The sequence below is a fragment of the Poecile atricapillus genome, chromosome 1 (genome assembly GCF_030490865.1).
Source record: "Poecile atricapillus isolate bPoeAtr1 chromosome 1, bPoeAtr1.hap1, whole genome shotgun sequence".
Classification (NCBI taxonomy): Eukaryota; Metazoa; Chordata; class Aves; order Passeriformes; family Paridae; genus Poecile; species Poecile atricapillus.
In genome coordinates, this window is record NC_081249.1 from 123,901,078 (window position 1) to 123,926,626 (window position 25,549).

Genomic DNA, 25,549 nt, shown 5'->3' on the forward strand with positions numbered 1-25,549 from the left:
CCCCTCGACCCTCCCAGCACCCCCCAAACCAGAGGAGGGAGGCACAAAGACAGGCTGGGAGAGAGTTTGATGCGAAGTCTTTATTACAGGCAGTTACACGGAGCAAAGAGCAACAGTGAGGAGGCAGAGAGGTTCATTCCAAAGGAAAAGTCCGTGTGAGGCAAGATGGGACTGATGGGAGCACTCCTCCACCAGAAAGAGGTTTGAAGGAAAGGTTTTTGGTCGTTTCTGCTGTGTCCTGGAAAATGGTTCAGAGCAGAGGCCACAAGACTGCAGGGGGAAATGTCCATCCTGGCTGTCCGACATGTTCCAGCAAGGTAAAGGACACGGTGAGGAAGTGGGGAGCGAGGTGAAGAGGGACAGGGGGACGATCCCAGTTCTCCACGCTGACTCCATGGCATCCTCAGAGCAGGACATGGCAGCCTCAGAGCAGGGTGCAGGTGCCCCTGCGCTTCACCTCGAAGGTGGTCGTGAGGAGCCCCAACTTCTGCTGGGTGTAGGGGGGGTAGCGCGGGGTGTTGAGGGTCTCCAGCCCCATGCTCCGGTGCAGGCAGCCACGGTGGTGGGAGAAGGTGTCAAAGGTTAACTTCCCATGGTATCTTCCAAGGCCACTGTTCCCTGGAACACACAGGACAGGTCCATGCTCAGGACGGGTCTCTGCTCCTGATGATGCCTTCTCCAAGCATCAAAACAAGGGAAAAAGAACCTACAGGATTTTCTGAGCAGCACAGACATGGTGGAGGAATTCCAGTTTTTCAGTGTCTCCTCCAGGTATATGGATGTTCAGCCCAGTCAATCCTGCTGCAGCTCAGCTCAGTTTGGAGGCCCCAGTGTCTCCTTTTTACCCACCTCCATTTATCTACACAAGCTTTGCTGGGTTCTGCAAGTCTTGGTTTCCCTCCATGATGCTCCACCGTATCTCCCCGCGGTTGGAGCTGCTCGACCTTCTTCTGGAGCTCTAAAAACCTAGAGCCACATTGGCAACACCAGTTCTCCCACTTCCTGTGGCTGGTTTAAATGGAGATTAAGAGCCCAGTGACTTCCCAATGGAAGCTTTGGTGCCATCTCACCCCAATGACTTCAGTCCCTTCACCAGCTCTAAAGTGGCTTTACCTGATAATTGAAGGTGGTTGGTCTGAATCATTCCCAATTAAGATAAGTTACGGAATGGGAAGTATAAAAAATTGTTCCCTGAGCCACAGGCAGGTGAGGAATTAATTGTCTGCGTGTTTCATTATGTCTGACTCAAGTGCCAGCCCCGACAGAGATGCTGAGCAAGGGCAGCACCAAATGAAGGGCACTTATCCCAGAAATATTTTGGGAAGAGATCAAGACATGGGGAAGTATTCTGGGAAACAACATTCCTGTATTCCTGTATCTCTGGACCATGCTGCACCCACAGCCTAGGGCTGAGCAGCCTCACTTTTCACCTGAGAAAGCAAAAATTGGTGCCTCTGGAGACCAAAAATTTCTTCATCTCCAAGGGGGATCTCCAAGATCTCATAAGAGGTTCTCCAGGTTTCTCCAGAACTGTTTTGTTCCTACCATTTTGTCCTAAAAGTTGGAATGAAGATACAACCTGGCTCCTGATGGACATTAAGGGATCCAGCCCAGCACCTCACTGGCAGCAGGAGGAAACTCACATTCCTCACCATGGATCACACCTGGCTCCCAAAGGCCAGGACCGGGGATTCTGGACCTACCAATGCCTCCGAAGGGCAGAGAGGTCAGTGTCACATGCATCAGGGTGTCGTTGCCACAGAAGCCTCCACTGCTCGTCCGCTCCAGGACCTGGTTCACTATCTGGGAGGGAGCAGAGAAGGCAGATGAAGGGCTTCCACTTGGCAAACGTTACCCAGTTTACCCATCAGATGTTCCCAGAGTGTGTGGGCTCTGAAGACCCTTCAGAGCACGTCCTGGGGATCGTGGAGGTGGTGCCTGATTTCCCTCCACACTTCTTCAGCTCCACAGACACACCTTGCTATCACAGGAGAAGGCATAGACGGCCAGTGGCCGCGGCCGCGCATTGATGAAGTCAATGGCTTCATCCATGTTGGCGATGACGACAATGGGCAGGATGGGCCCGAAGATCTCCTCCTGCATGGCAGGGTCCGAGGGCAGCACATCTGCCAGCACTGTGGGAGCTGCAGAGAGAAAACCCAACTGCATCACAGAGATCAGAGCCACAGATCAACAGCCACAGAGATCAGAGATGAAACCTCCCCTCAGGACCCATTTTTAAGCACCCCTACAACTCTCTTCCCTCTAGAGCCTCCCCTCTGTTTGAAGATCCCCTGAAAATCCCCAATGTGCCCATCAAGATGTGAGTGACCCCCAAGCCTCACCGATGTAGCGCTCTGCCTCGTCCGTCTGTCCCCCGAGGGCCACGCGCCCGCTGCCCAGCATTGCCCGGAGGCGCTGGAACTGCTTGTCACTCACAATGCGGCCAAAATCCGGGGATTCTCGGGGGTTGGGGCCAAAAAACTCAGTGATGGCCTCACGCAGGGCAGGCATGAGCTTCTCCTGCATCTCTATGGTGCAGAGCAGGTAGTCGGGTGCGATGCAGGTCTGCCCTGCGTTAAAGAAGCGGCCCCAGGCCACGCGCCGCGCCACGTTGGTCACGTCACAGGTGTCAGACACGTAGCAGGGGTTCTTGCCCCCCAGCTCCAGTGTCACCGGGGTCAGGTGCTTGGCAGCGGCCGTCATGATGATCCGCCCCACTGGGGGACTGCCTGCAGGCAGGGAAAACATGGATTGAGGTGGGAATCCCACCAGGCATCACACGGCTCTGGGATGTGGCACTGAGTCCTGCCAGACCTCAGATACACATCCCAAATCCTCCAGCAGATCCTGGCACCACATCCAGGCAGGGCTCTGCTCTGTCCTGTGGGACGTACCAGTGAAGAAGATGTAGTCAAACTTGTTCTCCAGCAGCCTGGTGGTCTCTGGCACGCCACCGGTCACCACAGCAAAGCAGTCCTGCAAGGAAACAGAAAAAATGCCCTTGTGTCACCATCTGTCCCCACCAACACATCCCCAGAGGCTGGGACATTGCCTTTGGGAGTGCAAAGGGAGGAGGTTCTGCACACAGATGATGTGTGGGGGTGGTGATTGTGAGGGCTGGGAATACCACAGCTCAGGAACAACAGGCAAGGACAAGAAGGGCTTCTCACACTGTCCAGGTAACAGCTCAGCGTTTCAGCAACGAGTCTCTCTGTGTTCTTGGAGATCTCTGAGGGTTTGATGATGGCGCAGTTCCCTATGGGAAGACGAAAGGGACATCAGCACAGTGACATGGTGACAGCCAGCCCTTCTAGGGACAAGACCCCTGGGGAGACCCTGGCACTTGCAGGTCAGGGGACTGGAAGGTTGGCCTCACCGGCAGCGATGGCCCCGATGAGGGGCACCAGGAAGAGGTGGATGGGGTAGTTCCAGGGCGCTATGATGAGCACCACCCCATAGGGGTCCTTGCGGATGAAGGCAGAGTCCAGCTGCATCACCTTTGAAGAAGAACACAACCTCAGCATTGCCTTCCCCATCAGCAATCCCTCTCCCCAGCTTCCCTTTTCCCAGAGTTTCCTTCTTACCAGGTTCTTGTCCACGTACTCATCCTTCATCCAGTGGGACAGGTTGTTGAGGGTGACATTGAGCTCGTTCTTGCAGAGGAGGATCTCGCTGAAGAATGCCTCGAAGGATGGCTGGGGACAGACATCATGCAAGTGCCACCCCAACACTGACCCCATCACTGACCCTGTCACCCTGCCACAGACCCCATCACTCCAATGCCAACCCCACCACCCCAGGAGGCATCTCTCCCCTCTTGCAAATATGAATAGGAGGATCTCTTCAGCAGAAGTTTCCATCACCTCCTGTAACTCCCAGGGAATATCAGTGTCCCAGAAATTTTATGAAAATTGTTATTTGGCCAGAAGGAAAAAACAAAACAAAATTGAACATATTCATGGTATTTAACAAATTCCCGAGTTCAGCACTGGGAACTGACAACAGAGCCCTGGGCCAAGGGGACACCCAAGCAATGTCACCAGAGCTTCTGAAGAACTGGTCCTGGTAGAAGGCATCCTGACCTGTTGGATATTTAAGCTGGAAGCAAGGTCCTGATTTCCCTTCCACTGCCCGTGGACAAAAGCCACATCTTTGAGTCTTAAGTTTAGTCAAAGTCTTCAGACCTTGACTAAAGGGAAGTAATAAGAACCACAGCTTAATTAATTGTGATGGGGAAGTGGGTCCACTCCATAGCTACGGAGCAGAGACTGGAATCATATCATCCTTGCAGGAGAAGTCTGAAGACACCAGGGATAGACCAGCAGGTCCAGTGGAGCCCCTTCATGACTGTGGGGAGCAGGAGGACAAAGCTTCTGTGCTGCGACATCCCATTTTGGACTTTCCAAAACCATCCCTGGATTTGAGTCTTCCTCCCATCCCCACATCACTTTGGGGTTGGGAAGGCAGGTTGCTGATTCCCAGGATCGTCCACCACCAAGAGACCTTCAGGTCCCCAAAATGCAGCTTCTAGGAGGTGTGAGGACCCTCTTGGACATGAGGGCTCAGCAGGCACAATGAGATGATCAGATGAAGCAACGGGGCTCTTCTCAACCCAGGAGGACGATGGCATCACCAGGATGATGGTTCAGTAAGAATTTTGATGGGATACAAAGGTTGTGAGATAGGACATTAAGTCTGAGGTCATCCAAGTGCCTCCAGTCATCAGCACCAGAGAGGAACTGGCACTGCTGGAGGTGAGACACCACCTCAGCTACGTAAGAGCAGATGAAGTGTCCATCTAGCTATGAGGGCCCAGCTGCATAACAAGCTCATTACTGGACAACCGGCTCTAATTAGGCGTAATTAGGAAAGATGATGGACACACTCAGAGCACTGATGCCTATCAAGGCCTGGCTGAAGGAAAAGGCCTTGCCTCCAACTAACAAGGCAATAAGGAGCCTTGGGAGATGGCAGGACAAAGAAAGACATTGCTGAGGGCATGCGACACTTCACCAATGCTGAACAAAGAGGTGTGGATCATATCATGGAATCCTGTAACAGTTTGGATTGGGAGGGACCTTGAAGCTCATCCAATTCTACCCTGTCATGGGCAGGGACACCTTCTACTAGTCCAGGTTGCTCCAAGCCCCATCCAGCCTGGCCTTGAACACTTCCAGGGATGATGAGCTGAGACCACTAGAATTATCCATGGTGCGGATGCTCACGCTTCACCAGCAGATCATCCAGGAGCTCCTGGCATGCCACAATATCTTGAGCCATATCTTGAGCCATATCCAGAGCCCTGCCCATGCCACCATGCCAGTGAAACCAGTCCCTTGGAGGCCCTGGGAGGAATGTGCAGTGCCAGCACATTTCACAATGCCAGTAATCCTGGGTGTGCCGGGCTGGCAAGGGGCACCCCAGGATGTCACCTCTGTGGAGGTCACATGGACCCCCAGGATACAGACCAGAGTGAAACACTCCCACCTTGGCTGGTCACCAACAAGCCAACAGGGCCTTTGGTTTCAAGGCACCAGGGATGGGATCAACAGCACAGTCCTGCCACTATCCCTGGATCTGCAGAAATCCAGCACTTACAGATGCACCAGCCTGGGAGCACATCAAGGAGGAAGCAGGACGCCAAGGAAGGGACACCCCTGTGCCCAGACCCCCACAAGGATGCAATACCCAGATAAGGGTGTATGAAGGACTTCAGAGATGTGATGACAGTGGCCCCAAATTCCCAGCCCCTCTTACCTTGCCCATGTCCAATTCAGTGGCTTCCAGGATCTCCTGCTTCTTGTCATCCAGGAATCGTCCCAGAGCCTCCAGCTGGGCCACACGGTATTCCATGGGCCGTGTCTTCCCCGAGTTCCAGGATGCCCGCAGGTGGCTCACCAGCCCCGCGTAGGGGTTCCCACTGCAGGAACAAGGGTGTTAGGGGGAACCCAGCCCTATTCTACCTCCCCAGAGCTTCACATCATCCCAGATCCATGTTATCCCAGCATCAAACTGGACTCCAGATTCCCCGGGGACAGGGCAGGGAGTCCACACACACCTGTCTCACTTACTGCTGGGAGCAGCCCAACACAGCACCATTCTCAGCAGATCCTGTCTTCTCCCTTGGACCATGCTGGGATGTGGTGGCTCACAGACCTCAGACTTTTCCCCCAGCACCAACCTGGGGTCCCCATTCCCCTGGCACTGCCACAGCTTCCCCTGCCCACCTCCCTGTCCCACTCCTGTCCCCAGCCCCTCGTTCTCACCATGGAGTGCTGCAGACCATTGGCACTGGCCCCTTCCCGATCCCGCTGCCTCCACTGCACCCAGCAGCTTTCCCAGGATCTTTGCCAGGATCACCGCCTGTGGTGCTGCACTTGCCATAGCCCGGGAGCTGCTGCCTGGGCGGCTCAGGGCGCTGCTGCATGCCAAGCTGTTGGAAGGAGCTGCTGGTCTCCATGGAGAGTGTGGTGGCCCTGGAGAGAGACACTGGGTGGGTTATGCCAGGATGGAAGTGCTGGAGATGCCGGCTCGATCGCAACAGGAGTCACCCACAGCACCTTTGAAGGGCAGCTTGGTGCTCGGGGCCGTCCTGGTTGTGGGGTGACTCAAGCCAGGGCAGCTGCCGGAGGCCCTAGGAGATGCCTGGGATTCCCGGGATAATCACCATCCTGCAGACACTGACCTGCCCAGGCTGCCCTGCTGATGTAGGGTCACCTATGGGAACCTCAGGGACAAGACACCCCCAAATCTGGGGGGGACAGCTGCAGCCCCTCAGCTGTCACCCTCTTCTTCTCTGTGCCCAAACACCCACCCTTCCCCGAGGGAACCCCCCCCGTGCCCCACAGCCCCCACCAGCATGGGGGGTGTCAGAGGGGTGCCATGCAGGGAGTGCCAGTTTTGGGGACCCCAAAGCACTTACCTGGGAGCTTGTGTGGAAGCTGGAGGAGCGCAAGGCCAGGCAGGCACTGCTGAGGCTTGGGGTGGGGGTCCCTAAATGCTGTGGGGCTGAGCCCCATGGCCAGGGGCGGGAAGGATTGGGCCCCGCCTCCATGGGGCTGGCAGTGGGAACAAGGTTTGGAATGGGATAGGATGGAATGGGACCTCCCTCTTGGGATTGTGGAACTCCCATGGCCACCACACCACCACCATGAACCTTGACCCATTTGGACCCCACAGACACTCCTCATCCTGGTCCCATGACCATCCTGACCCATGCATTCCCACAAACACTCCTCATCCTGTTCTGTGACGACCCTGACCCATGGGGTTCCATAGACACTCCTCATCCTGCTTCCCAAGGCTTCCATGATCAATGGACACCCACTATGCCGTGACTACCCTGACCCATGGGGATCCCACCAACACCGTTCATCCTGCTTCCCAAGGGTTCCATGAACAATAGTAACCCATTATCCTGCTCCCAGGATCACCCTGACCCATGGGGTTCCCACTGACACCCTTCATCTTGCTTCCCAAGGGTTCCATAACCAGTAGATTCCCCTCATCCTGCTCCCAGGACCACTCCCAGGAAGGGCCCTTTGCTCTGGCACCGCAGGGTGGCTCCCACTGCCTGGGGTGTGGGGGACCCTCAGGATGGGGGTCCTTTGCCCCTGTCCCACGGCCATGACCCTTCTGGAGCTGCTCCCTGCATATCCCCCCAATCCTGTAGAAACCAGCACCCTCCCAAGAGTCCCATCTCAAGAATCCCCCGCTACCGGCTGGTCCAGATCCTGCCCTGGAGATGTCACCCCGTCCGCCCTGCCCAGCAATCCCCCCACCCTGCCCCGGGGCACCCCGCCGTGCCACGCACCCGGGCACCCTCCCGGCCCCAGCTTTGGGGTGACGCCAGGGCAGACACGTGCCCTACACCCCCGACTGGGGTGTCCCCCCGCCCAGGCACCTGGCACATCCCCCGGGCCGGGAAGGGGAAGTGAAAGCAGCAGGCGCTGCACTCAGTGCCACGGGGCACCCCGAGGAGGCAGCACCCACCCCGACGCCTGGTGGGGAGGCTGGGGGGGGGTCACAGGGAGGTGGGGGACGGGAGGGCTGGGGTGCTGTGCGATGGGGGAGCAATGGGTGCTGTGAGGGCTGGGGTACGATGAGTGCTGCGAGATGCCGAGAACAGGCGCTGGTGGGGGTCACTGAGGAGTGTGGGAAGGGACCGGGGGGATCCAGGGAGGGTGGGGGGGGATGTCCGGGAACGGCCCCTTTAACCACCTCTGTCCCGCCCGCACTAAACGAAAGAGGAAGAGGCGCCCGCCCCGCCCCGAGAGGATCCGGCATCGGCGAGCAGGGCTGGGGTCGGGGTGACGGTGGGGGTGAGGAGGCTGGGGGTGCTGATCCCAGAAGTGCAGTTCTGGGGACTTGCAAAGCTGGGTAAGGGGTGCGGGACTCAGGGATGCGGGATCTGAAGGTATAGGGGTGCAGAACACGGGTGTAAACCATGAGTGCAGGATCTGGGGGTGCAGAGCACAGAGGTTTAGGGCTTGGGGTTGCTGCGTGCATGGGTACAGGGTGCTGGATGTAGGGGCGCAAGGGCTGGGGGTGCTGGGCATGAGGGTGCACGGTCTGTGTGTGCAGGATACAGGAGTGCAGAACATATGGGTGCAAGACTTAGGGTGCCAACAGGGTCCCCTCCACCCTGACACCATCCAGGGCCCCCCAGAAGCACCAATGGAGAAGGACATCGATGGCTGCCAGGATGGGGCTAAGACAGTGCCAAACGCCAGGCTGGGCCCTGAAGGGACAGAGACACAGGTGAGACCAGTGGGACACCCATTGGGAGGGAACCAGGCCCATGGTGGCCATCACCAACGGCTGACAGCTGGAATTGCCCACAGCTGGATGATTTTGTGGGTGCTCACCCTGACTACAACGAGGAGGAGGAGGAGCAGAAGTACTTTCGCCGCAAGCGCCTCGGTGTCATCAAGAACGTGGTGGCCGCCAGCCTGGCTGGCACCCTCACTTACAGCGTCTACCTGGGTAAGGGACCTTCCAGGGATCCCCAAAACAATTTGGAGTGTTCAGAGTGATGTCACTTGGGGTGACCATCCCTGGACCCCCACAGGCCTGCTGCAGATGCAGCTGATCCTTCACTATGACGAGACCTACCGGGAGGTGAAGTACAGCAACATCCGGCTGGAGGACATCGACCACAAGGTGCTGATGGGCATCAATGTCACACCCGTGGCGGCACTGCTCTACACACCCATCCTTATCAGGTACGGCCCCGCCATTCTCCTGGCCGGCATGGCTCTCTGGCACAGCCACCCACGCTTCCGCTCCTTGCCCTGGCAGGTTCTTCGGCACCAAGTGGGCCATGTTCCTGGCAGTCGGTGTCTACGCCCTCTTCGTCTCCAGCAACTACTGGGAGCGCTACTACACGCTGGTGCCCTCCGCGGTGGCCATCGGCATGGTCATCGTGCCCCTCTGGGCCTCCATGGGCACCTACATCACACGGTAGGCATGGGGGGGGGGTGGGAGGGGGTTCAGGGGGTGCCAGCTGACGTGCTGCTCTACGCAGGATGGCCCAGAAGTACTATGAGTACGTTAACTACAAGGAGGAGCAGGAGAAGGAGAAGAAGCGGGTGCCGCGGGATGCCTGCAATGCCTACATTATCGTCTTCCAGACTGTCTTCTACTTCTGCTTCCACGTGAGCCCCGGTGGGGTGGCTGGGATGGGTGGGGGGGGGGGCCACCCCAGCAGCACTGACCATGCACCCCTCTACATCCTGTAGCTGAGCTTTGTCTGCGCTCAGATGCCCATGGTCTTCTTCCTCAACAACTACCTCTACCAACTGAACCACACGCTCTTCGCAGTGAAGCACTGTGGTGAGGCTGTGGGTGGGGCACGGGGTGGCACCGGGAGCCCCCTGGTTGGGATTAACCATGGCCTGTGCCCCACTGGCAGGGACCCTGAGCCATGGCACACTGCCTGGCTTCAACAAGACAGTGCTGCAGAGCCTTCCCCGCAGCGTCAACCTCATCATCGTGGAGAGCATGTTGATGGCCACCGCCTTCCTCGCCATGCTGGTGGTGAGCACCGGGGCGGGAGGGGACAGGGATGGGCTGGATGATGGCAGGACCTCACCCACAGGCGCTCCGCAGGTGCTGGTGCTGTGTGGCGCGGCGTACCGGCCCATGGAGGAGATCGACATGCGCAGCATCGGCTGGGGCAACATTTTCCAGCTGCCCTTCAAGCACGTGCGGGACTATCGCCTGCGGCATCTCTTCCCATTGTTCATCTACAGCGGCTTCGAAGTGCTTTTTGTCTGCACTGGATTTTCCCTGGTAGGATACGTGATGGGGTGGGAGGTGATGGAGCGGGGACAGGCGATGCTGAGCCTGTGCTTGCTGCAGAACTACGGCGTGTGTGCCCTGGGGCTGGAGAGGCTGGCGTATCTCCTCATGGCCTACGGCTTCTCTGCCTCGGCGTGCTCCAGCCTGGCCCTGTGCATGCTGCGCCTGCGCCGGCACATCCCGCTCCTGGCTGGAGCTTTCATCCACGCTGCACTCCTGGTGACACTCTTCTGCTGGGCGCCGGAGCCCCGGTACCTGCCACAGGCACCGCTGCTCTACACCATTGCTGCACTCTGGGGCACGGGCAGTGCCCTCAACAAGACCGGAATCAGCAGTAAGTAGTGGGAAGGTCCTGAAACAGCCTTAAGTGTCCCCAAAACAGCATGGTGGTCCCCAAAATAGCCTGGGTTGTCCCAGATTTTTCCACACATCTTCTCCTCGTGTCCCCCGGCACTGTGAATTTGTGGTCTCACTCCTCGGTTCCATGGGACAAACCCACTGTGATTGTCCCCCACGCCAAGGGGACACGGCCACAGGAAGGGGACACTGATTCCAGTCTCTGTCACAGTCCTCCTGGGAATGTTGTACAAGAAAAAGGAGCGCCAAGACTTCATCTTCACCATCTACCACTGGTGGCAGGCCCTGGCCATCTTCACCGTCTACCTGTGGTCAGGGCTGCCCATGAAGGTAAATCCCAGATATGCCCCAGCCCACTCTGAGACATTCCAGGCTTTTTGGGGACACACCCCCACACCAATCCCAAAATTCCCTGTGCCGCAGGCCAAGCTGTCCATCATGCTGCTGACGCTGGTGGTGGCAGTGGGGACATACCTGTGGATGGAGCGGAAGGTGGCACAGAACATGGAAGTCCGGCTGCCCCGCATCCCACGCCCACGCCATAAAACACGTGGATACCGCTACCTGGAGGACAACTCGGATGAGACTGGCTCCGACGGAGACGGGGACAAGGAGGATGATGACAGGCACCCAACTGAGGCCACCAGTGAAAACGAGCTGCCGAAAGAGGATGGCGAACAGCTGGGATAAGGACAGCCTGGCCTGGGCCCCATCCTGCTCTTGGCACCTGAGGGGGTTCCACAGCTCTCCCCGGGTGGGCCCAAAATTCTTCAAATCCACTCAGGTCAGGCTTGCAGCCCCCCAAGCTAAGCCTAAAGCCCCCAGGTAGCCCAGAGCCCCCCACTTTGGCTGGCATCAGTGCTGACACACATGACTGACAGACCCCCATACAGGCCCATGGACACCCCAGGTCAAGTTTGCAGCCTTCAGATTGACCTACAGCCCCAAACTGTGGTACAGAGACCCCCCCCCCAATTGTTGTTCAGCCCTCAGGCAGGCCCAATAGCCCCCAAAATTATGAAGCAGTTGCTCAGGTGAAACCTGCAGACTCACAGGCCAACTCCCGAGCCCCCCCACGCAAATCCACAGCCCCTCAGACAAGGCTCACGCCCCCGAGGCAGATCTGCAGCCCCCTCCCCCCCAATTTGGCCAAAGCCCCCCAAGGTGAGGCCCACAGACCCCTGAGCAGATGCACAGACCCTCTAGCAAGGCTTGCAGCCCCCCACAATGTCCTGCAGATCGCAGCCAGACCCCCAGCCCTCCCATATTAGCCCCCAGCCAGACCCTCGGACCCCGCAGGGCTACCCTGGAGCCCCCAGGCAGATCGACACCCTCCACAGACCCACACGCACCCCAGGCAAACCCTGCAGCACCCCCTAGGTTGTCCCGGAGCCCCGCTAGCTCAGCCTGCAGCTCCCCAGGCCGGCTCCGCAGGCTTCCCGACCTCTCCCATCCCCATTTTCCTTAAATAAACCCCCTCCCTCCGTCTCTTTGGGCCTCACCTCCTCCATCCTCCGGCCACGCATTCTCAGCGACCCCTTCCCCAAACGTAGACTACAGCTCCCGGCGTGCCCCGCGCTGCCCCGCGCGATGTACGCCGGGAGTTGTAGTCTCCACCACGTGGAAGATGCCTCCATCTCCCCACTCAAACCACAACTCCCGCGACCGTTCGCGTCGCCCGGCGCCATCATTACCCCCCCCGACTTCCGCGCATGCGCGGTGCGGGCTGTTGTTGTGGCGGCGCGGCCCGCGGCTTCACCCGGGCGGGAGCGATGAGCGACAACGATGACATCGAGGTGGAGAGCGACGTGAGTTGGGCCCCCAACCCCGGGACAATCCCTGGGATAACCCCCCCGTGGCTCTTCCCCACCTTAGGAGGGCTGGGAATGGGGTAATGTTTGGTTTGTGTGTGTTCTTCCTTCATATGGCGGCGCCCCCCCCCACCATCTTCTTCCTCTTCCTCCTCGCCCGGGTCGGGGCTCCTCAGGAGGAGCAGCCGAGGTTTCAGTCCGCGGTAGGTCGCTGGGGGCCGCCCCGCAGCGCCCCCGGGATCGGGAGCACGTGGGCGGGGGTGTGAAGGGGGCGGGATTTGGGGAGGGGGTGACATGGAAGGGGACTGGGGGAATGGGGATCCTGGGGGGATGGGGGGGTTGGGCGTGTCCTGTGGGGATCGGCGTGTCGGGGAAACAACAGTGGGGTTGGGGGTGTTGAGAGAGGCACCAGTGGGGTTGGGGGTCTTTTTTTTGAGGGGAACACATCTTTGGGGCTGAGGTCTTTTGCGGGGGGGGAGGTGACATGGGGATGGGGATCTTGGGGGAGAAATCTGGGCTTGGGGGTGTCCTCCTGTGGGGATGGGATTCTTGGAAGGGGAGGACACCAGTTGGGTTGGGGGTCTTCTGGGGAGCAGGCTTGGGCTTGGGGAGGGGACACCTGTGGGCATGGAGGTCTTATTTGGGTTGGGGGCTGTGACACGGAAAGTGATCCGTGGAGTCATGGCTTTCAGGGGGGCAGCTGGGTTTGGGGGAGTCCTGTGGGGCTGGGTGTCTTATTGGGAGGCCATCAGTGGGGCTTGAGGTCGTGTGGAAGAAGATCTGGGGCTTTTTAAGGGAGGGGGAGTGGGAGGCTTTCTGGGGTAAAGTGGGGGTGTTGGGGGGGTGTTATGTGTGGGGCCATCACTTGGGGGGGTGGGGCTATGTTTGGGGAGCAACACAGGGGGAACAGCACAAGGGGTTGACAGGGCATTGGGGGGGGGGGCTTTTGTTTGGTTGGTTGAGGGGGGCAGGGGAGGAGGTGATCGTGTTCCAGGGGGAAAGTTTCCCGTTCTCCCCGGGACCCAGAGCTGCCCCGGCAGCAGGAAGCTGGGGAAACCGAAAGCACTGGGAGCCGCCTCCTTCCCACGCCCTGGCGGCCCAGCCGGAGGCGTCACGGCCACGGAGCCGCCCTGGGGGCTCAGCAGAGCTCTTGCAGAGGGAATTTTGGGGGTGCAGGTGGTGGCCTCCTCCCAGTGCCACCCCTGTCCCCCCTTCCCAGGCCGATAAACGGGCTCATCACAACGCGCTGGAGCGCAAGCGCAGGGACCACATCAAGGATAGCTTCCACAGCCTGCGGGATTCCGTGCCCTCGCTCCAAGGAGAGAAGGTGAGTTTATGGAGCGTGCTGGGAGCACAGACAGAACCCACCCGTGGTTCAGGCATCTCGATTTGGGATGTTCCTCAGGCTCTCTTGTGCCACCGGAGTCCCCAGCAAGCACCAGAGCCAGGGTGGGATGAGGGAGGTAAAATTCCAGTTTTTCCCCTGAACTAGGTCTTTATCTTGCCTCTGGCATTTCCCACTATTGCAACAGGCATCCCGGGCCCAAATCCTGGACAAAGCCACAGAGTACATCCAGTACATGCGCCGGAAAAACCACACACACCAGCAGGACATCGATGACCTCAAGCGGCAGAATGCGCTACTGGAGCAGCAAGGTGGTAGCTGAGATCCGGCTGGAGATGGGGTCTGGCAGGGTGTGAGATCCAGGAGCTGGGGTCTGGCAGTGTTTGGGAGCCAGGATCTGGTCCAGTAGGCTTTGGGATCCGAGATCCAGTGGGAGCCGGGGTCTGGCAGGAGATATGATCCATCAGAATCCAGTGGGAGTTGGGATCTGGTGAGAGCTGAGGTGTGGCAGTACCAGGGTCTGGCAAGGTCAAGAATTCAGTGGGAGCTGGGTCTGGCAGGATCTGGAGTCCGGAAGAGTTCGGGATCCAGGATTCAGTGGGAGCTGGGGCCTGGCAGGAGCTGGGCTGCAGGCAGGGCTGGGCCCGGGGGTGACACGGTGCTGTCCCTCGCAGTGCGTGCGCTGGAGAAGGCCCGAGCCAGCGCCCAGCTCCAGGCCAGCTATCCCGCGGACAACAGCCTCTACACCAACCCCAAGGGCAGCGCCATCTCCGCCTTCGACGGTGGCTCCGACTCCAGCTCCGACTCGGAGCCCGACGAGCCGCAGAACAGGAAGAAGCTGCGCATGGAGGCCAGTTAGGCCCCCCCGCCGCCCCCCGGCCCGCGGCAGGACTCGCTCCCTCCGGTCCTAGAAGCTCTCGGACTGCAGCTTCCCAGCCCTCCCTGGCCCCTTCCCTGCTCCCAGCGTGCCGGCCCCGGGGGGAGCCGGCCAGGCCGAGCAGAAAGACTTGGGGGGTCAGGGAGACTCCCCCGCCAACTCCCCTCCGCTAGCGACCCCCCTCCCCTTCCCTCCTGGTTTTATAGGAGCATTTCTATTTATACCCGGGGACCAGTGCAGTCCAGAACGGGGAGGAGCCAGGCAGCCCCCCCCCCCAAAAAGGAGCAAGCACTGGGGGGGGGAATCTCCCTATTTATTTTCTCCGTGTGCAACTCCACCTGCCCGAGTCGGCGGAGCACAGAGCCAGGCTTGGGGGCTCCTTCCCCACTCCTCCTCCTCCTCTCCTCCCTTGACCCTTACCAACCTCCGTGGCATTTTCCGAACTCCAGTGGCCCATCCCTGCCCCGTAGGTGCCCCTTTTCCCCCCATTTTGATGCCATTCCATGGATCTAAGGTATGTTGTACATACTGCCCAGAATTGTCTTGCAAGTTAAGGCTTCCCTTTACTATAAGACTATAAATAATAAACAAAAAAAGCCAAAATTCCACTTATTTTATCCTCCCCCGTGGTTACCGCGTGTTCTTGGAAAGGGGGAAGCCGGTGCCACCAGATCCAGACGTGGCATCACCTCCTGCCCCGCATCCCCGGGGCCACCAGCACATGGCGGGTGTCATTTCTGTTTTATTGATGCCAAAAAAACTCTGCCAGAGCCCGTGTCCCACCTCGGCTCTGGCCAGGATGGCAGCAGGACTCCAGGCCCAGAGCAGGCTGGATTTTGGTATTGCTAGCACCCTGAGCACCTCGCTCTGCCCGGCCAGGCCGCCGCGGGGATGGGTTGTGCCGCTCGCTCCCGGGACTCAGCACCCCGAGCCAGCAGCAGGACCCCCCTACTCAGCAGTGGATGCCGGATCCAGGCTGGGCACGGGATACTGCAGGAAGTGCATCACAGCCCTCGCCACCTTCTCTGGGGCAATGTTGTAGACGGGGTGTGTGGCCTGCTGTGGGAGAGAGAGGGATGGAGGATGTTAATCATGGAGTCCTGGAATGGTTTGGATGGGAAGGCACCTTAAGGATAATCTAGTCCTACCCACTGTGCACAGGGAATCTCTGCCATCCCAGGCTGCTCCAAGCCTGGTCCAAACAGGTCTTGAACACTTCGAGGGATAGGGCAGCCACAGCTTCTCTGGGCAGCCTGAGCCAAGGCCTCAGCACCCTCACAGGGAAGAATTTCTTCCCCATATCCCATCTAAAATTACCCTTTTCCAGTTTGGAGTCATTCCCCCTTGTCCTGTCACTCCAAGCCCTTGTCCAAAGCCCGACTCCAGCTCCCTTGTAGCTCTTTAGGCCCTTGAAGCAGCTCTAAGCTCTCCCTGAAGCCTTCTCTTCTCCAGGCTGAACCCAAACCTTTTCCACTGCCATTGGATCTGCCTTTCTCAGTGCTGTGGAGCACTGGAAGCTCATCCCTACCCACCCCAGCAATCCCTAGCACTTACCAGGCAATTCTCAGGGATACCCAGGACCACCTCATTGTGGAGATCTCCACTTCCGAAGTGCTGTGCAATGGCCAGCCCACTCAGGCAGTAGCAGGTGTGGTAGAAATCCCGGGATCTGCATGCAAGGAGATAACTGGGATGCTAAGGGGGCATCTGGGCATCCCTGATGCCAGGCAGCCCTGTGTTCCCCACTGCACTCACTTTCCTGGCTTATCCAGCAGCCCGCCAGCCGGGCACTGGCAGCACAGGAGAATGTATTCCTGCAGTGCCAGCTGGTCGAACATCCAGTGCGCCATGCTCAGCGCCGGATCGCCTGGAAGGGAAACCCAGAGGAGAAACACCAGAGAAGGTGTCAAATCCCTCAAGATGCCATTCTGGGGACAGATGAAGCTTGTGGCAACTCACCCCTAGCATGGAGTGCCCGATGGAGCAGGGGCAGGAGCCCGGCTTGCCAAAAGGAGTAGCACCCATCCACCAGCTTGTTGCAGCGGCCCTGGAATCCGCCCTCGAAGCGCATTTGCCGCCCAGTCACCCAGTGCTGCGGGGTGATGGCAACCAGTGTGGGACCAAAGATCCACAGCAGGATGAGACCCCTGGTATCCCAGAGAGGGGTCACTCACCAGCAGGCTCCGGAGGTTCAGCAGATGTTCCTGCTTGAGGATGACCAGCGCAGCCACGCCGCAGAAAGTGTAGCCACCGTGCGCCTCCATGCCCGGCACGCCGCCGATCCCACCCTCCCAGTTCTGGCATCTGTGAGAGTGGGGTCAGGGCGGCAGAGAAGCCAGGAATGTCATCCCCTGTCCCCCACCTGTCCCCAGATCTCACCTGGCGATCCACTCAGCCGTCCCAGCAAAGAGTGCGGGCGTCAGGATGTTGGTCAGCGAGGCCACTGAAGCGGCGCAGTAGGCACTCCTGCAGGAAAAGGGTGCCCAGAGATTCAGGAGATAGGTACTCAGGGATGTGGCACCGGCACCCCAAACTAGCACCAGCTCCCTAAAATTACACTGGCTCCCCAAAACAGCACAAGGTTTGATCCAGCACTGGCTCCCTGCAACGGCACCTTACCATGGCAGTGGCTTGTGTCACTGGTCCCCTGCCATGGCACCAGCACCCCAAAACAGCATTGGCTCCCCAAAACTACACCTCCCTATGGCACTGGCTCCCCACCACAGTACCAGCTCCCCAAAACAACACCAGCCACTCCCCAAAATACCACCAGATCCCCAAAATTGCACCCTGCCATGGCACTGGCTCCTCAGAATGGCACCAGCTCCCAGCACTCGCTCCTCAAAACAACACTGACTCCCCAAAACTGTACCCCAAACTAGCAGTGGCTCCTCACCATAGCACCAGCTCCCCAAAATGATACTGGCTCCCAAAATCATCACCAGCTCCCAGCACTGAATCCCCAAAATGGCACCAGCTCCCCACCATAGCATCTGCTTCCAGCACTGGCTCCCCAAAAATGCCCAGGGCCTCCAAAAGAGCCCCCCCCATGCAGCTCTCACCCACCTGACATCCACCTCTCCACCCACGTGCATGAGGAAAGAGCCATCCGGCTGCTTCAGCGAGTGCAGGTATTCCAAGAGCTTCTTCCTGCGGAATCCAGCACCTGTGAGAGGGGGGACATGCACCCCACCTCCCACCCAGCTTCTCCCAGCCCCCCAGACCTGTCGATGATGCCGAAGGCCTCCTCGGTGCCGATGATGCAGAGCGCGTTGACGGCGGCGTAGGTGGGGGCGAGGTGGGGGTGTTGGCCGGGACCCCCCCCAAATCCACCCTGGGGACTCTGGCACCGCCTCAGGAATTGGCAGACACTGTGGGAAGGTGGGGAGGGGGCTCGGTGTCACCTGTGTCACTCACTGGGGTGATACATCCCCTCCCAGCCTCGTGAATCCCCCCGAGGTCGAAGCCGGGGGTGTCACCCTCCCATCTCCGTCGTCACGAGGAAGCCGCCGGAAGAATGGGCGGCATTGACGGTGGCAGGGAGACAAAGCGCTCCTTTGCTCTGGGGACAGCGGGAGGTGGCACCTCCGGAGTCACGAGGGTGGCCTGCAGCGACAGAGGCCATGGTGGGGTCCCCCCCAGCTCTCCCCACTTACTCAGAGGCCACTGACTCGGGAATGGGCTCATCCAGCAGCTCCAGGCTGTGCAGGATCCAGTAGCAGAGCCAGGGACGACTGGCATCCAGACACTGCAAGGACAGAGGGCACAGTCAGGGAATGGCACTGGACACGGCAGGAGCAGGCAGGAGTGAGGAGACAGCCAGGAAAACCCCCAGAGCATCGCTGGGATGAGCCTGGGCACACAGGGAATGCTGTGCCCACTCTGGGGCTGGCAAACTCTCAGCAGCAAACAACCCTGGTGACACCCCAGGGTGAGGGGTTCACCCCAGCCAGTGGCTCCAGGTGGAATATCCGGCATTCCTGGTACCTCATAGGCTTCAGTGAGCTGCCGGAGGCCTCTCTTCAGGTAATGGAAGTGCTTTTCTCGCTGCAGGACGTACCTGGAATACAGAGAGGAGAGGATGAGCAGGCAAGATAGCCTGAAAAAGCAAGGGGACAGTGGCAGGAGGGGCAGAATCCTGGGGTCAGCGGCTTTTTTTAGGAGTTTTGATACTCACTGTGAGGAGTGATGGTTTGTCTTGTAGGCATCATAGACCTCCTGCACGATGTCCTCCACCTTGGACTTGTCAGGAAAAATGGGAATAAAGACTATGGTGGGCTCTGGAAAGAGGCTCGGCACATCCCAAACATGGTCCCCACTGAGCCCTCCAGCTTCTACCCCATCCCAGGAGTTTATCAATTCACAGCCCCATCTCATCCAGTAAAATTAGGAATTCTAAAAGTAGGAATTCCCAGGAGCTTTGTGCCCCAAATTATGCCAGAATCCAGCACCATCCCGTGCTGCTTTACAAATCCAGCTTGAGTTTGGTTCATTGCAAGACTGTTATGGAAAACACCCTCCTCCTGCTCACGCTGAGATAACCGGGGACTTGGACACTCTAAGCCGTGGTAATCCTCAAGGAAATACCCCAGGATCAGCCTCAGGGGTGAGGAGGGGCCACACGGGGACCCATATCCATGGCACTGTGTCCTGCCAGGGCAGAATTGCGCAAGAACCCCACGGATTGGGAAACCCGGAGTCACTTTTTACCCCGTCCCAGAACCCAGGGCAGCTGCCAGGGCTGGGTCGGGATAAAGGGACAGAGGGGAGAGTCTGGCTGTCCCAGGACCCCTCACCCTCCCTCGATGGCTCTGGCAGATGTGTCCCATGGAAGCTGCCGTGGCTGGCGGGCGGCAGCACCGCCGGACCCCCCAAAACACTGCTCGCTGCTGGGCTGCTGTGACAGCGGCTATGGGGACAGTAGCTCCGCAGGGACACTGGGACAGCGATCACCCAGTGCCATGGCACCCCTGAGCCCCGTCCCAGAGCAGCCCAAAGCCCAGCCCCACGGCAGACTGGCACCCCAAACCCCAGTTCCATGGTACCCCAAACCCCAGTTCCATGGCACCCCAAACCCCAGCTCCACGGCACCCCAAATTCCAGCCCCACGGCAGCCTGGCACCCCAAACCCCAGTTCCATTGCACCCCACACCCCACTTCCATGGCACCCCAAACCCCAGCCCCACGGCAGTCTGGCACTCCACAGCCCACCGCCCCGACACCCCACGCCGCACCCTGCAGCCCCCCGGCACCCCCCGGCACCTGCTCGGCGGAGGTGCAGGTCCGCAGCCCATCGTCCCGCAGCCGCCGCCGCCCGCCGGAGCCGGGGGCCGCTCCCGCCATGCTGCGGCCGCGGGGGCAGCGGGCGACGGCGGCCGGGAGGGGACGCGCGGCCGCGCTCCTGGCCACGCCCAGCGCACGTGGCCACGCCCCTTTCCCAGGTGACCACGCCCCTTCAGCCTTGGTCACGCCCAGGGCCAGTGCGCGTGCGCGGAGGAGCTACCACCACTCCCCCCCGGGGGCGCTGCGTCATCGTGGTGTGACGTCATTTGTTACGTCATCGTAGAATCCACGGACTGGGTTGATAAGAACCCTAAAACTCATCCACTTCCATCTCCTGCCATGGGCAGGGAGATCTTCTGCTAGAGCAGGTTGCTCCAAGCCCTTTCCAGCCTGGCCTTGGACACTTCCAGGGATGAGCCAGCCACAGCCTCTCTGGGAAATCCACTCCAGCACCTCTCCACCCTCACAGGGAAGGATTTTTTCCCAATATCCAACCCACGCCTCCCCTTTTCCACTTTGGAGACATTGCCCCTTGTCCTGTCGCTCCATGCCCTCATTCCAAGTCCCTCTCCATCTCTCTTGGAGCCCCTACAGATGCTGGAAATGGCTCTAACTCTCCCTGGACCCTTCTTTTCTCCAGGCTGAGCAATCCCAGCTCTCCCAGCTTGTTCTTAGCCCTTGGACCATTTCTATGGCTTTCTCTGGACTTGCTCCAGCAACTCCATGTCCTTCCCATGACAAGGACCCCAGGGATGGACACAGTGCTCCATGTGGGATTTCACCTGAGTGGGGCACAGGAGGACAATCCCCCCTCACCTGTTACCCATGCTGCCTGTGACACAGCCCAGGCCATGAGTGGCTTTCCAGGGCTGCCAGCACACGTTGCCAGGTCATATCCAGCCTCTCATCCCCCCAGATTCCTCTCATTTGGGCTCTTCTCCATCCCATCACCCCCATCCTGCACTTATCTCAGGAGTCGTCCTGATCCATGTGCCAACCCTGCCCTTGGCCTTGTTGACCCTCACGAGGTTCCCATGGGGACCTTGTCCCTGGATAGGACAATCTGGACAACTCCTCCATGTCCAGGTCCCGCTGGGTGCCATCCCATCCTTCCTAAGTGCCACCAGTTCCTCTGGTGCAGCTCTGTGTCACCCCAGTGTCCCCTGCTGCACCCCGCTGTCCCCTTCCCAAAGCCCCCCGAGCATTGGGAACACCGGGTACATCCCCGGTGCTCCCGGAGCCCTCGGAGTCCTCACTGGTCCCCCGGTACATCCCCTGTCTCCTACCTCCCGTTTTCCAGAGCATCCCCAGCATATCCTACGGTTCATTCCTGGCTCCGTCCCACTGTTTTCCCCATCTCTCCTCTCAGTCCATCCCCCGTTTCGCCGCCCAATTCCCCACAGCATCTCCCGGTGTATTCCCAGTGTCCCCTCCCCGCTCCCCACAGCATCCGCCGGTCTATCCCCGGTGTCGCCCCCCTCGTTTCCCCTCCCGGTGCCCCCTCCCGCCGCCCCCGCCCCGCCCCGCCCCGGTGCATCCCCCGGTGCCAGCCCGGCCCGGCGCGGCGGCGGCGGCGGCGCAGCTCGCGGCCCCGGAGCGGCCCCGGTGTGGCGGCGGCGGCGGCGGCCCGGGCCCGCCATGGCCAAGCAGTACGACGTGCTGTTCCGGTTGCTGCTGCTCGGGGATTCGGGCGTGGGCAAGACCTGCCTGCTCTGCCGGTTCACCGACAACCAGTTCCACCCCGCCCACATCTCCACCATCGGTACCGGCACCGGCAGCGCACGGCGGCCGCGGCGGCGGGAGCGGGGAAACGGGGAACCGGGAGCATCGGGGAAGCGGGAACAGTGGGGAGGAGCAGCACCGGGGAAACGGGAGCATCGGGGAACCGGGCAACTGGGAAGACTGGGAGCCGCAGCACCGTGGAAACGGGAAGCCAGAGAACCGGGAACACCGGGGAAATAGGGAGCTGCGGCACCGGGGAAACGTGAAACCGGGAGCATCAAGGAATCGGGAGCAATGGGGAAGCGCAGCACCGGACAACCGGGAGCACTGGGAGCCGCAGTACCGGGGAAAAGGGAAACCGGGGAACTGGGAAGCCGTGGGCATCAGGAAACCGTGAGTGCTGGGAAGCCGCAGCACTGGGGAAATGGGAAAATGGGCAACCGGGGAGCGGGAAAACCGTGGGAACCGGAGAACCGGGAGGACAAGGGAGACTCAGCAACCGAGAAACCAGTGAACGGGAAAACTGTGGGCATCGAGGAACTGGGAGTGCCGAGGAGCTGGGAAGCCATGGGATTGGAGAAACGGGAAACAGGGCACCCGGGAATAGTGGGAACCAGGGAACCGGGGAGTGGTGGGCACAGGAAAACCGGGGGCACCGGGAGAGGGTTAACTGTGGGCACTGGAGAGCTGCAACACTAGGAACATGGGGAAACAGGTAAACAGAGAGCAGGAAAACCGTGGGCACCGGGGAGAGGGGAAACCGTGGGCACCGGGGAACCAGGAGCATCGGGAGTCGCAGCACCGGGGAACCGGGAAGCCATGGGCATCGGGAAACGGTAAAACCAGGGGCATTCACAAGCCGGGACCACCGGGAAACTGCAGCATAGGCAAACTGGGAAACCGGCAGCTCTGGAGAGCTGCGACTCCAGGGAACCGGGAGCATCAGGGAGCCAGGAAGTCATGGGCACGGGAGAACCAGGAGGACCAGGCACCTCTGGCCCAGGGGAACCGGGAGCAGCGTGCAACCGGGAACCGAAAACACTGGGCAGCCACAGCACTGAGAAGCCGTAGCACTGGGGAACTGGGAGAACTGGACAGCTGCAGCACCAGGGAACTGGGAGCACCAGGATCACCACCTGGCACCAGGGCCTCCTGCCAGGCCAGGCACCGGGTGTGGGGACCAGCACCAGACATGATGGGGCGTTGGGTGGGTCAGGAGAGGTGAGGGGACCAGAGGGCCCCAGTGACAACAGCTCCTGCAGAGGGAAACAGCAGAACGACCCGAAACCTCTCCCATTCCAATCCCAGGTGTTGACTTCAAGATGAAGACCATCGAGGTGGATGGGATCAAAGTGCGGATACAGATCTGGTGAGTGGCAGCACTGGATCCTGGGGGGAAGAGGGAAGAAATTTTGGGGGATATGAGTCCCGCTCCCCCCACCCTAGGCTGGGGCTGAGCCCTGCCAAACTCATGCCACGTGAGGTGGCACTGACCCCCTGTCCCTGGGCAGGGACACAGCTGGCCAGGAGCGGTACCAGACCATCACCAAGCAGTACTACCGACGGGCACAGGTACAGGGCACAGGGAGCTCCCTGTCCTGGTGCACAGGAGAGGGGAAACTGAGGCACAGTTTTGGGATGTCAACGGCCTCCCCCCACCCCCTGCAGGGCATTTTCCTGGTGTACGACATCAGCAGCGAGCGCTCCTACCAGCACATCGTGAAGTGGGCCAGTGACGTGGATGAGGTGGGGGTTCACGAGGGGAGGCCTGGAGGTTCCCCAGCTGTGTGTGTGTGGCAGGGGGGTTCTTACACTGTTCCCCCGCCCAGTACGCACCTGATGGCGTCCAGAAAATCCTCATCGGGAACAAGGCGGACGAGGAGCACAAGAGGCAAGTGCCCAAAGAGCAAGGGCTGCAGGTGAGCGGGGGCTGCTGTGTGCCCCCCCCCCCGGGGGCAGGACCCTTCCTGCACCCCCAGCATGGCCAGCCTCTTCCTGAGCCCCCTCTGCACTCGGGACCCCAACAGCCCTCCTGCAGCCCTACCTCTATCCGGGACCCCCAAACCTCCCCAGCCCCTCCCACCAGGACCAGGGACCCTCCCCATCTTGCAGTCTGTACCCAGGCACCCCAAATCCTGCTCCCCCAGTGTGTGGGAACCCTCTTCCCCTCCACCCCTGCAGTAGTTGTGCACCCCCAAGGCTCCCTCTTCCCCACCTGCAAAATGTTCAGAGACCCCCTAATCTCTCCCTGTACCTCCAGCATAGTCTCCTGCACCCCTGAAGCACACAGTGACCCCCTCAGTGTCCCACTTGATCCCCAAAGCACCCAGTGCACCTCCCTGCAATCCCAGCATGGCCAGACCCTCCACAAAGCCCTCCCTGCATTCCACATGGACCCCAATAGCCTTCCTGCAACCCCACCCATATCCAGGGACCCCCAAACGTCCCTATCTGTATCCAGTGACCCTCCCATGCTCCTGCAGTCTGAACCCAGGGACCCCTGACCCTGCCCTTTCAGCTCCAGAGCATCCAGAGCATCCAGGAAACCCCTTTACTGCCCAGTGCTACCCCAGGGCATCCAACAACCCCCAACCCCTCCACACACCTCCATCGTGCTCCTCTGCAGCCCTAAAGCACCCAATTCCCCCCACTATCCCTCCCAGTGACCTCTGGACCCCAAAGCAGCCAGCGCCCCTCCCAGAGCCCCCTGCACCCAACCCCAGGTGTGCCCCTATGCCAGTCCCCCCACCCCACAGCTCTCCTGTCTGTCTGTGCCCGGCTGTGCACGGTCCAGAGAGGGGGGCCAGAGGTATTGAATCCCCCCTCCCCCCAAATCATCCTACCTCCCCCACCCCCGCCAAACCCCTGGTGCTGCAGCTGGCCAGGGAATACGGGATGGATTTCTACGAGACCAGTGCCTGCAGCAACCTCAACATCAAGGAGGTATGAGGGGCCTGGGGAGGGGAAGGGGGCCCGGGGAGGGGGGTCTCTGAGGGAGCTGGGGGTGGTCTGGGCCACCTGGAGAGGTCAGGGGGTACTGGAGGGGTCTCCCAGGTTCACCCCACCCCTCTCCCACAGTCCTTCACGCGGCTGACGGAACTGGTGCTGCAGGCACACCGCAAGGAGCTGGATGAGCTGCGGGGGCCACCCCGTGCCCCCACCCTGGCCCGGCTGGAGGAGGACGAGCAGCAGCCCCTGGGGAGCGAGGACACCCCCAAAACCTGCTGGTGTTGAAGGCTGGGACATCCCTGACCCCTCCTCCCCAGGCTTTGTCGGGGGGCTTGGTAGGGGCAGGATTGGGGCAGCCCCCAAGGAGTGGGGGGCAACACGGGACACCCTCAGGAACGGGGGGGAGATGGGAAGGTGGCAAGGGGGGCCCCCCCATCCTGGCACCTGTGCCCCCCTCAGTTTGTGGGTGGGGTGAGGGCTGTCCAGGCGCTGTGTGCCCACCCTGCGCCACCCCGTGGGACCCCCGGTTTTACACAGTGGTTTGCAGAATAAAGGTGATGCTGGAGGGGCTGGTGGTCCGTGTGCTCCAGGGGGGCTGTGGGCGTGATGCCATGGCAGCAGGCACAGCCTGGGCATGGACACCCGAGTGGTGATCAATAATTGAGGGTGATCTGGGGCTGCCAGCATGGTGTCCCCTTTCCAGGCTGGGCACAGGGACATGGGGCATGGTGCCTGTGGGGTGCCATGGCCACCACCATGACCTGCCAGGCTACCAGCTCAGCCCCAGCTGTGAGAACAGGGCCGGAAAGCTTGGTGGAGGCACTGGGATGAACCAGCAGAGGGATGGTGGCGGGCTGGCATGGGTGGTTACTGGGATGATGGTGGGCACTAAGACAGTGG

General features: G+C 60.1%; 5 protein-coding genes across 19 annotated transcripts; 3 read left to right on the top strand and 2 right to left on the bottom strand.

Annotated features, from left to right (window-relative positions):
• Window positions 1-66: 66 nt before the first annotated feature.
• LOC131580195 (aldehyde dehydrogenase family 3 member B1-like) lies at window positions 67-9,186 on the bottom strand. 2 transcript variants are annotated; one of them, XM_058841140.1, is made up of 12 exons: window positions 9,118-9,186; window positions 6,926-7,061; window positions 6,270-6,479; window positions 5,761-5,923; window positions 3,588-3,698; window positions 3,380-3,500; window positions 3,174-3,259; window positions 2,898-2,979; window positions 2,346-2,732; window positions 1,978-2,144; window positions 1,704-1,803; window positions 67-618 (listed from the first exon to the last, which is right to left on the bottom strand). In XM_058841140.1, exons 3-12 carry the CDS (start codon window positions 6,461-6,463, stop codon window positions 425-427), a joined length of 1,605 nt encoding a protein of 534 aa, XP_058697123.1. In that variant the 5' UTR covers window positions 6,464-6,479; window positions 6,926-7,061; window positions 9,118-9,186; the 3' UTR covers window positions 67-424. The 2 variants fall into 2 exon arrangements, with proteins under 2 accessions (XP_058697123.1, XP_058697113.1); XM_058841130.1 differs by lacking the exons at window positions 6,926-7,061; window positions 9,118-9,186 and adding an exon at window positions 6,564-6,825.
• UNC93B1 (unc-93 homolog B1, TLR signaling regulator) lies at window positions 7,835-12,197 on the top strand. 9 transcript variants are annotated; one of them, XM_058841117.1, is made up of 11 exons: window positions 8,390-8,763; window positions 8,847-8,988; window positions 9,074-9,227; window positions 9,304-9,465; window positions 9,530-9,659; window positions 9,744-9,837; window positions 9,917-10,041; window positions 10,114-10,296; window positions 10,366-10,639; window positions 10,874-10,992; window positions 11,086-12,188. In XM_058841117.1, the coding sequence occupies exons 1-11, from the start codon at window positions 8,560-8,562 to the stop codon at window positions 11,350-11,352; spliced, it is 1,854 nt and encodes a 617-aa protein (XP_058697100.1). In that variant the 5' UTR covers window positions 8,390-8,559; the 3' UTR covers window positions 11,353-12,188. The 9 variants fall into 9 exon arrangements, with proteins under 9 accessions (XP_058697091.1, XP_058697073.1, XP_058697081.1 ...); XM_058841108.1 differs by adding an exon at window positions 7,835-8,006 and having other exon boundaries at window positions 8,662-8,763; window positions 9,917-10,296; window positions 10,874-12,196; XM_058841090.1 differs by adding an exon at window positions 8,245-8,382 and having other exon boundaries at window positions 8,662-8,763; window positions 9,917-10,296; window positions 10,874-12,195.
• A 73-nt stretch (window positions 12,198-12,270) lies between these two features.
• MAX (MYC associated factor X) lies at window positions 12,271-15,317 on the top strand. 4 transcript variants are annotated; one of them, XM_058841259.1, is made up of 5 exons: window positions 12,280-12,470; window positions 12,650-12,676; window positions 13,693-13,799; window positions 13,999-14,129; window positions 14,493-15,317. In XM_058841259.1, the coding sequence occupies exons 1-5, from the start codon at window positions 12,375-12,377 to the stop codon at window positions 14,675-14,677; spliced, it is 546 nt and encodes a 181-aa protein (XP_058697242.1). In that variant the 5' UTR covers window positions 12,280-12,374; the 3' UTR covers window positions 14,678-15,317. The 4 variants fall into 4 exon arrangements, with proteins under 4 accessions (XP_058697259.1, XP_058697242.1, XP_058697266.1 ...); XM_058841269.1 differs by having other exon boundaries at window positions 12,290-12,470; window positions 13,693-13,800; window positions 14,006-14,129; XM_058841276.1 differs by lacking the exon at window positions 12,650-12,676 and having other exon boundaries at window positions 12,271-12,470.
• On the bottom strand, window positions 15,292-20,116 carry FNTB (farnesyltransferase, CAAX box, beta). The gene is made up of 12 exons (XM_058841179.1): window positions 19,958-20,116; window positions 18,873-18,937; window positions 18,683-18,755; window positions 18,352-18,443; window positions 17,920-18,066; window positions 17,762-17,845; window positions 17,075-17,161; window positions 16,870-16,999; window positions 16,655-16,787; window positions 16,451-16,562; window positions 16,250-16,364; window positions 15,292-15,754 (listed from the first exon to the last, which is right to left on the bottom strand). The coding sequence occupies exons 1-12, from the start codon at window positions 20,036-20,038 to the stop codon at window positions 15,644-15,646; spliced, it is 1,230 nt and encodes a 409-aa protein (XP_058697162.1). The 5' UTR covers window positions 20,039-20,116; the 3' UTR covers window positions 15,292-15,643.
• Window positions 20,117-21,529: 1,413 nt separating this feature from the next.
• On the top strand, window positions 21,530-25,230 carry RAB15 (RAB15, member RAS oncogene family). Of its 3 annotated transcripts, none has more exons than XM_058841215.1 (7): window positions 21,530-21,740; window positions 23,009-23,069; window positions 23,212-23,272; window positions 23,369-23,446; window positions 23,530-23,619; window positions 24,578-24,643; window positions 24,779-25,230. In XM_058841215.1, exons 1-7 carry the CDS (start codon window positions 21,617-21,619, stop codon window positions 24,932-24,934), a joined length of 636 nt encoding a protein of 211 aa, XP_058697198.1. In that variant the 5' UTR covers window positions 21,530-21,616; the 3' UTR covers window positions 24,935-25,230. The 3 variants fall into 3 exon arrangements, with proteins under 3 accessions (XP_058697198.1, XP_058697208.1, XP_058697217.1); XM_058841225.1 differs by lacking the exon at window positions 21,530-21,740 and adding an exon at window positions 21,790-22,093; XM_058841234.1 differs by lacking the exon at window positions 21,530-21,740 and adding an exon at window positions 22,114-22,415.
• The last annotated feature ends 319 nt before the right edge of the window (window positions 25,231-25,549 follow it).

What these genes read in the sequence shown, in the direction of transcription:
- FNTB (XM_058841179.1), bottom strand. Translation starts at nt 20,038, where the DNA reads ATGGCGGGAGCGGCCCCCGGCTCCGGCGGGCGGCGGCGGCTGCGGGAC. An exon ending in ACGGCTGAGTGGATCGCCAG is followed by an intron (nt 17,000 to 17,074) that starts GTGAGATCTGGG and finishes CCACTCTCACAG; the next exon opens with ATGCCAGAACTGGGAGGGTG. An exon ending in GTATCCCTGAGAATTGCCTG is followed by an intron (nt 15,755 to 16,249) that starts GTAAGTGCTAGG and finishes TCTCTCCCACAG; the next exon opens with CAGGCCACACACCCCGTCTA.
- MAX (XM_058841259.1), top strand. Translation starts at nt 12,375, where the DNA reads ATGCGCGGTGCGGGCTGTTGTTGTGGCGGCGCGGCCCGCGGCTTCACC. An exon ending in AGCCGAGGTTTCAGTCCGCG is followed by an intron (nt 12,677 to 13,692) that starts GTAGGTCGCTGG and finishes CCCCCTTCCCAG; the next exon opens with GCCGATAAACGGGCTCATCA. An exon ending in TGCGCTACTGGAGCAGCAAG is followed by an intron (nt 14,130 to 14,492) that starts GTGGTAGCTGAG and finishes TGTCCCTCGCAG; the next exon opens with TGCGTGCGCTGGAGAAGGCC.
- RAB15 (XM_058841215.1), top strand. Translation starts at nt 21,617, where the DNA reads ATGGCCAAGCAGTACGACGTGCTGTTCCGGTTGCTGCTGCTCGGGGAT. An exon ending in CGCCCACATCTCCACCATCG is followed by an intron (nt 21,741 to 23,008) that starts GTACCGGCACCG and finishes TTCCAATCCCAG; the next exon opens with GTGTTGACTTCAAGATGAAG. An exon ending in AGTACTACCGACGGGCACAG is followed by an intron (nt 23,273 to 23,368) that starts GTACAGGGCACA and finishes CACCCCCTGCAG; the next exon opens with GGCATTTTCCTGGTGTACGA.
- UNC93B1 (XM_058841036.1), top strand. Translation starts at nt 8,560, where the DNA reads ATGAGGGTGCACGGTCTGTGTGTGCAGGATACAGGAGTGCAGAACATA. An exon ending in TACACACCCATCCTTATCAG is followed by an intron (nt 9,228 to 9,303) that starts GTACGGCCCCGC and finishes TTGCCCTGGCAG; the next exon opens with GTTCTTCGGCACCAAGTGGG. An exon ending in TCTTCTACTTCTGCTTCCAC is followed by an intron (nt 9,660 to 9,743) that starts GTGAGCCCCGGT and finishes TACATCCTGTAG; the next exon opens with CTGAGCTTTGTCTGCGCTCA.
- LOC131580195 (XM_058841140.1), bottom strand. Translation starts at nt 6,463, where the DNA reads ATGGAGACCAGCAGCTCCTTCCAACAGCTTGGCATGCAGCAGCGCCCT. An exon ending in TGACTACATCTTCTTCACTG is followed by an intron (nt 2,733 to 2,897) that starts GTACGTCCCACA and finishes CCCTGCCTGCAG; the next exon opens with GCAGTCCCCCAGTGGGGCGG. An exon ending in CCTTCTCCTGTGATAGCAAG is followed by an intron (nt 1,804 to 1,977) that starts GTGTGTCTGTGG and finishes GCTCCCTCCCAG; the next exon opens with ATAGTGAACCAGGTCCTGGA.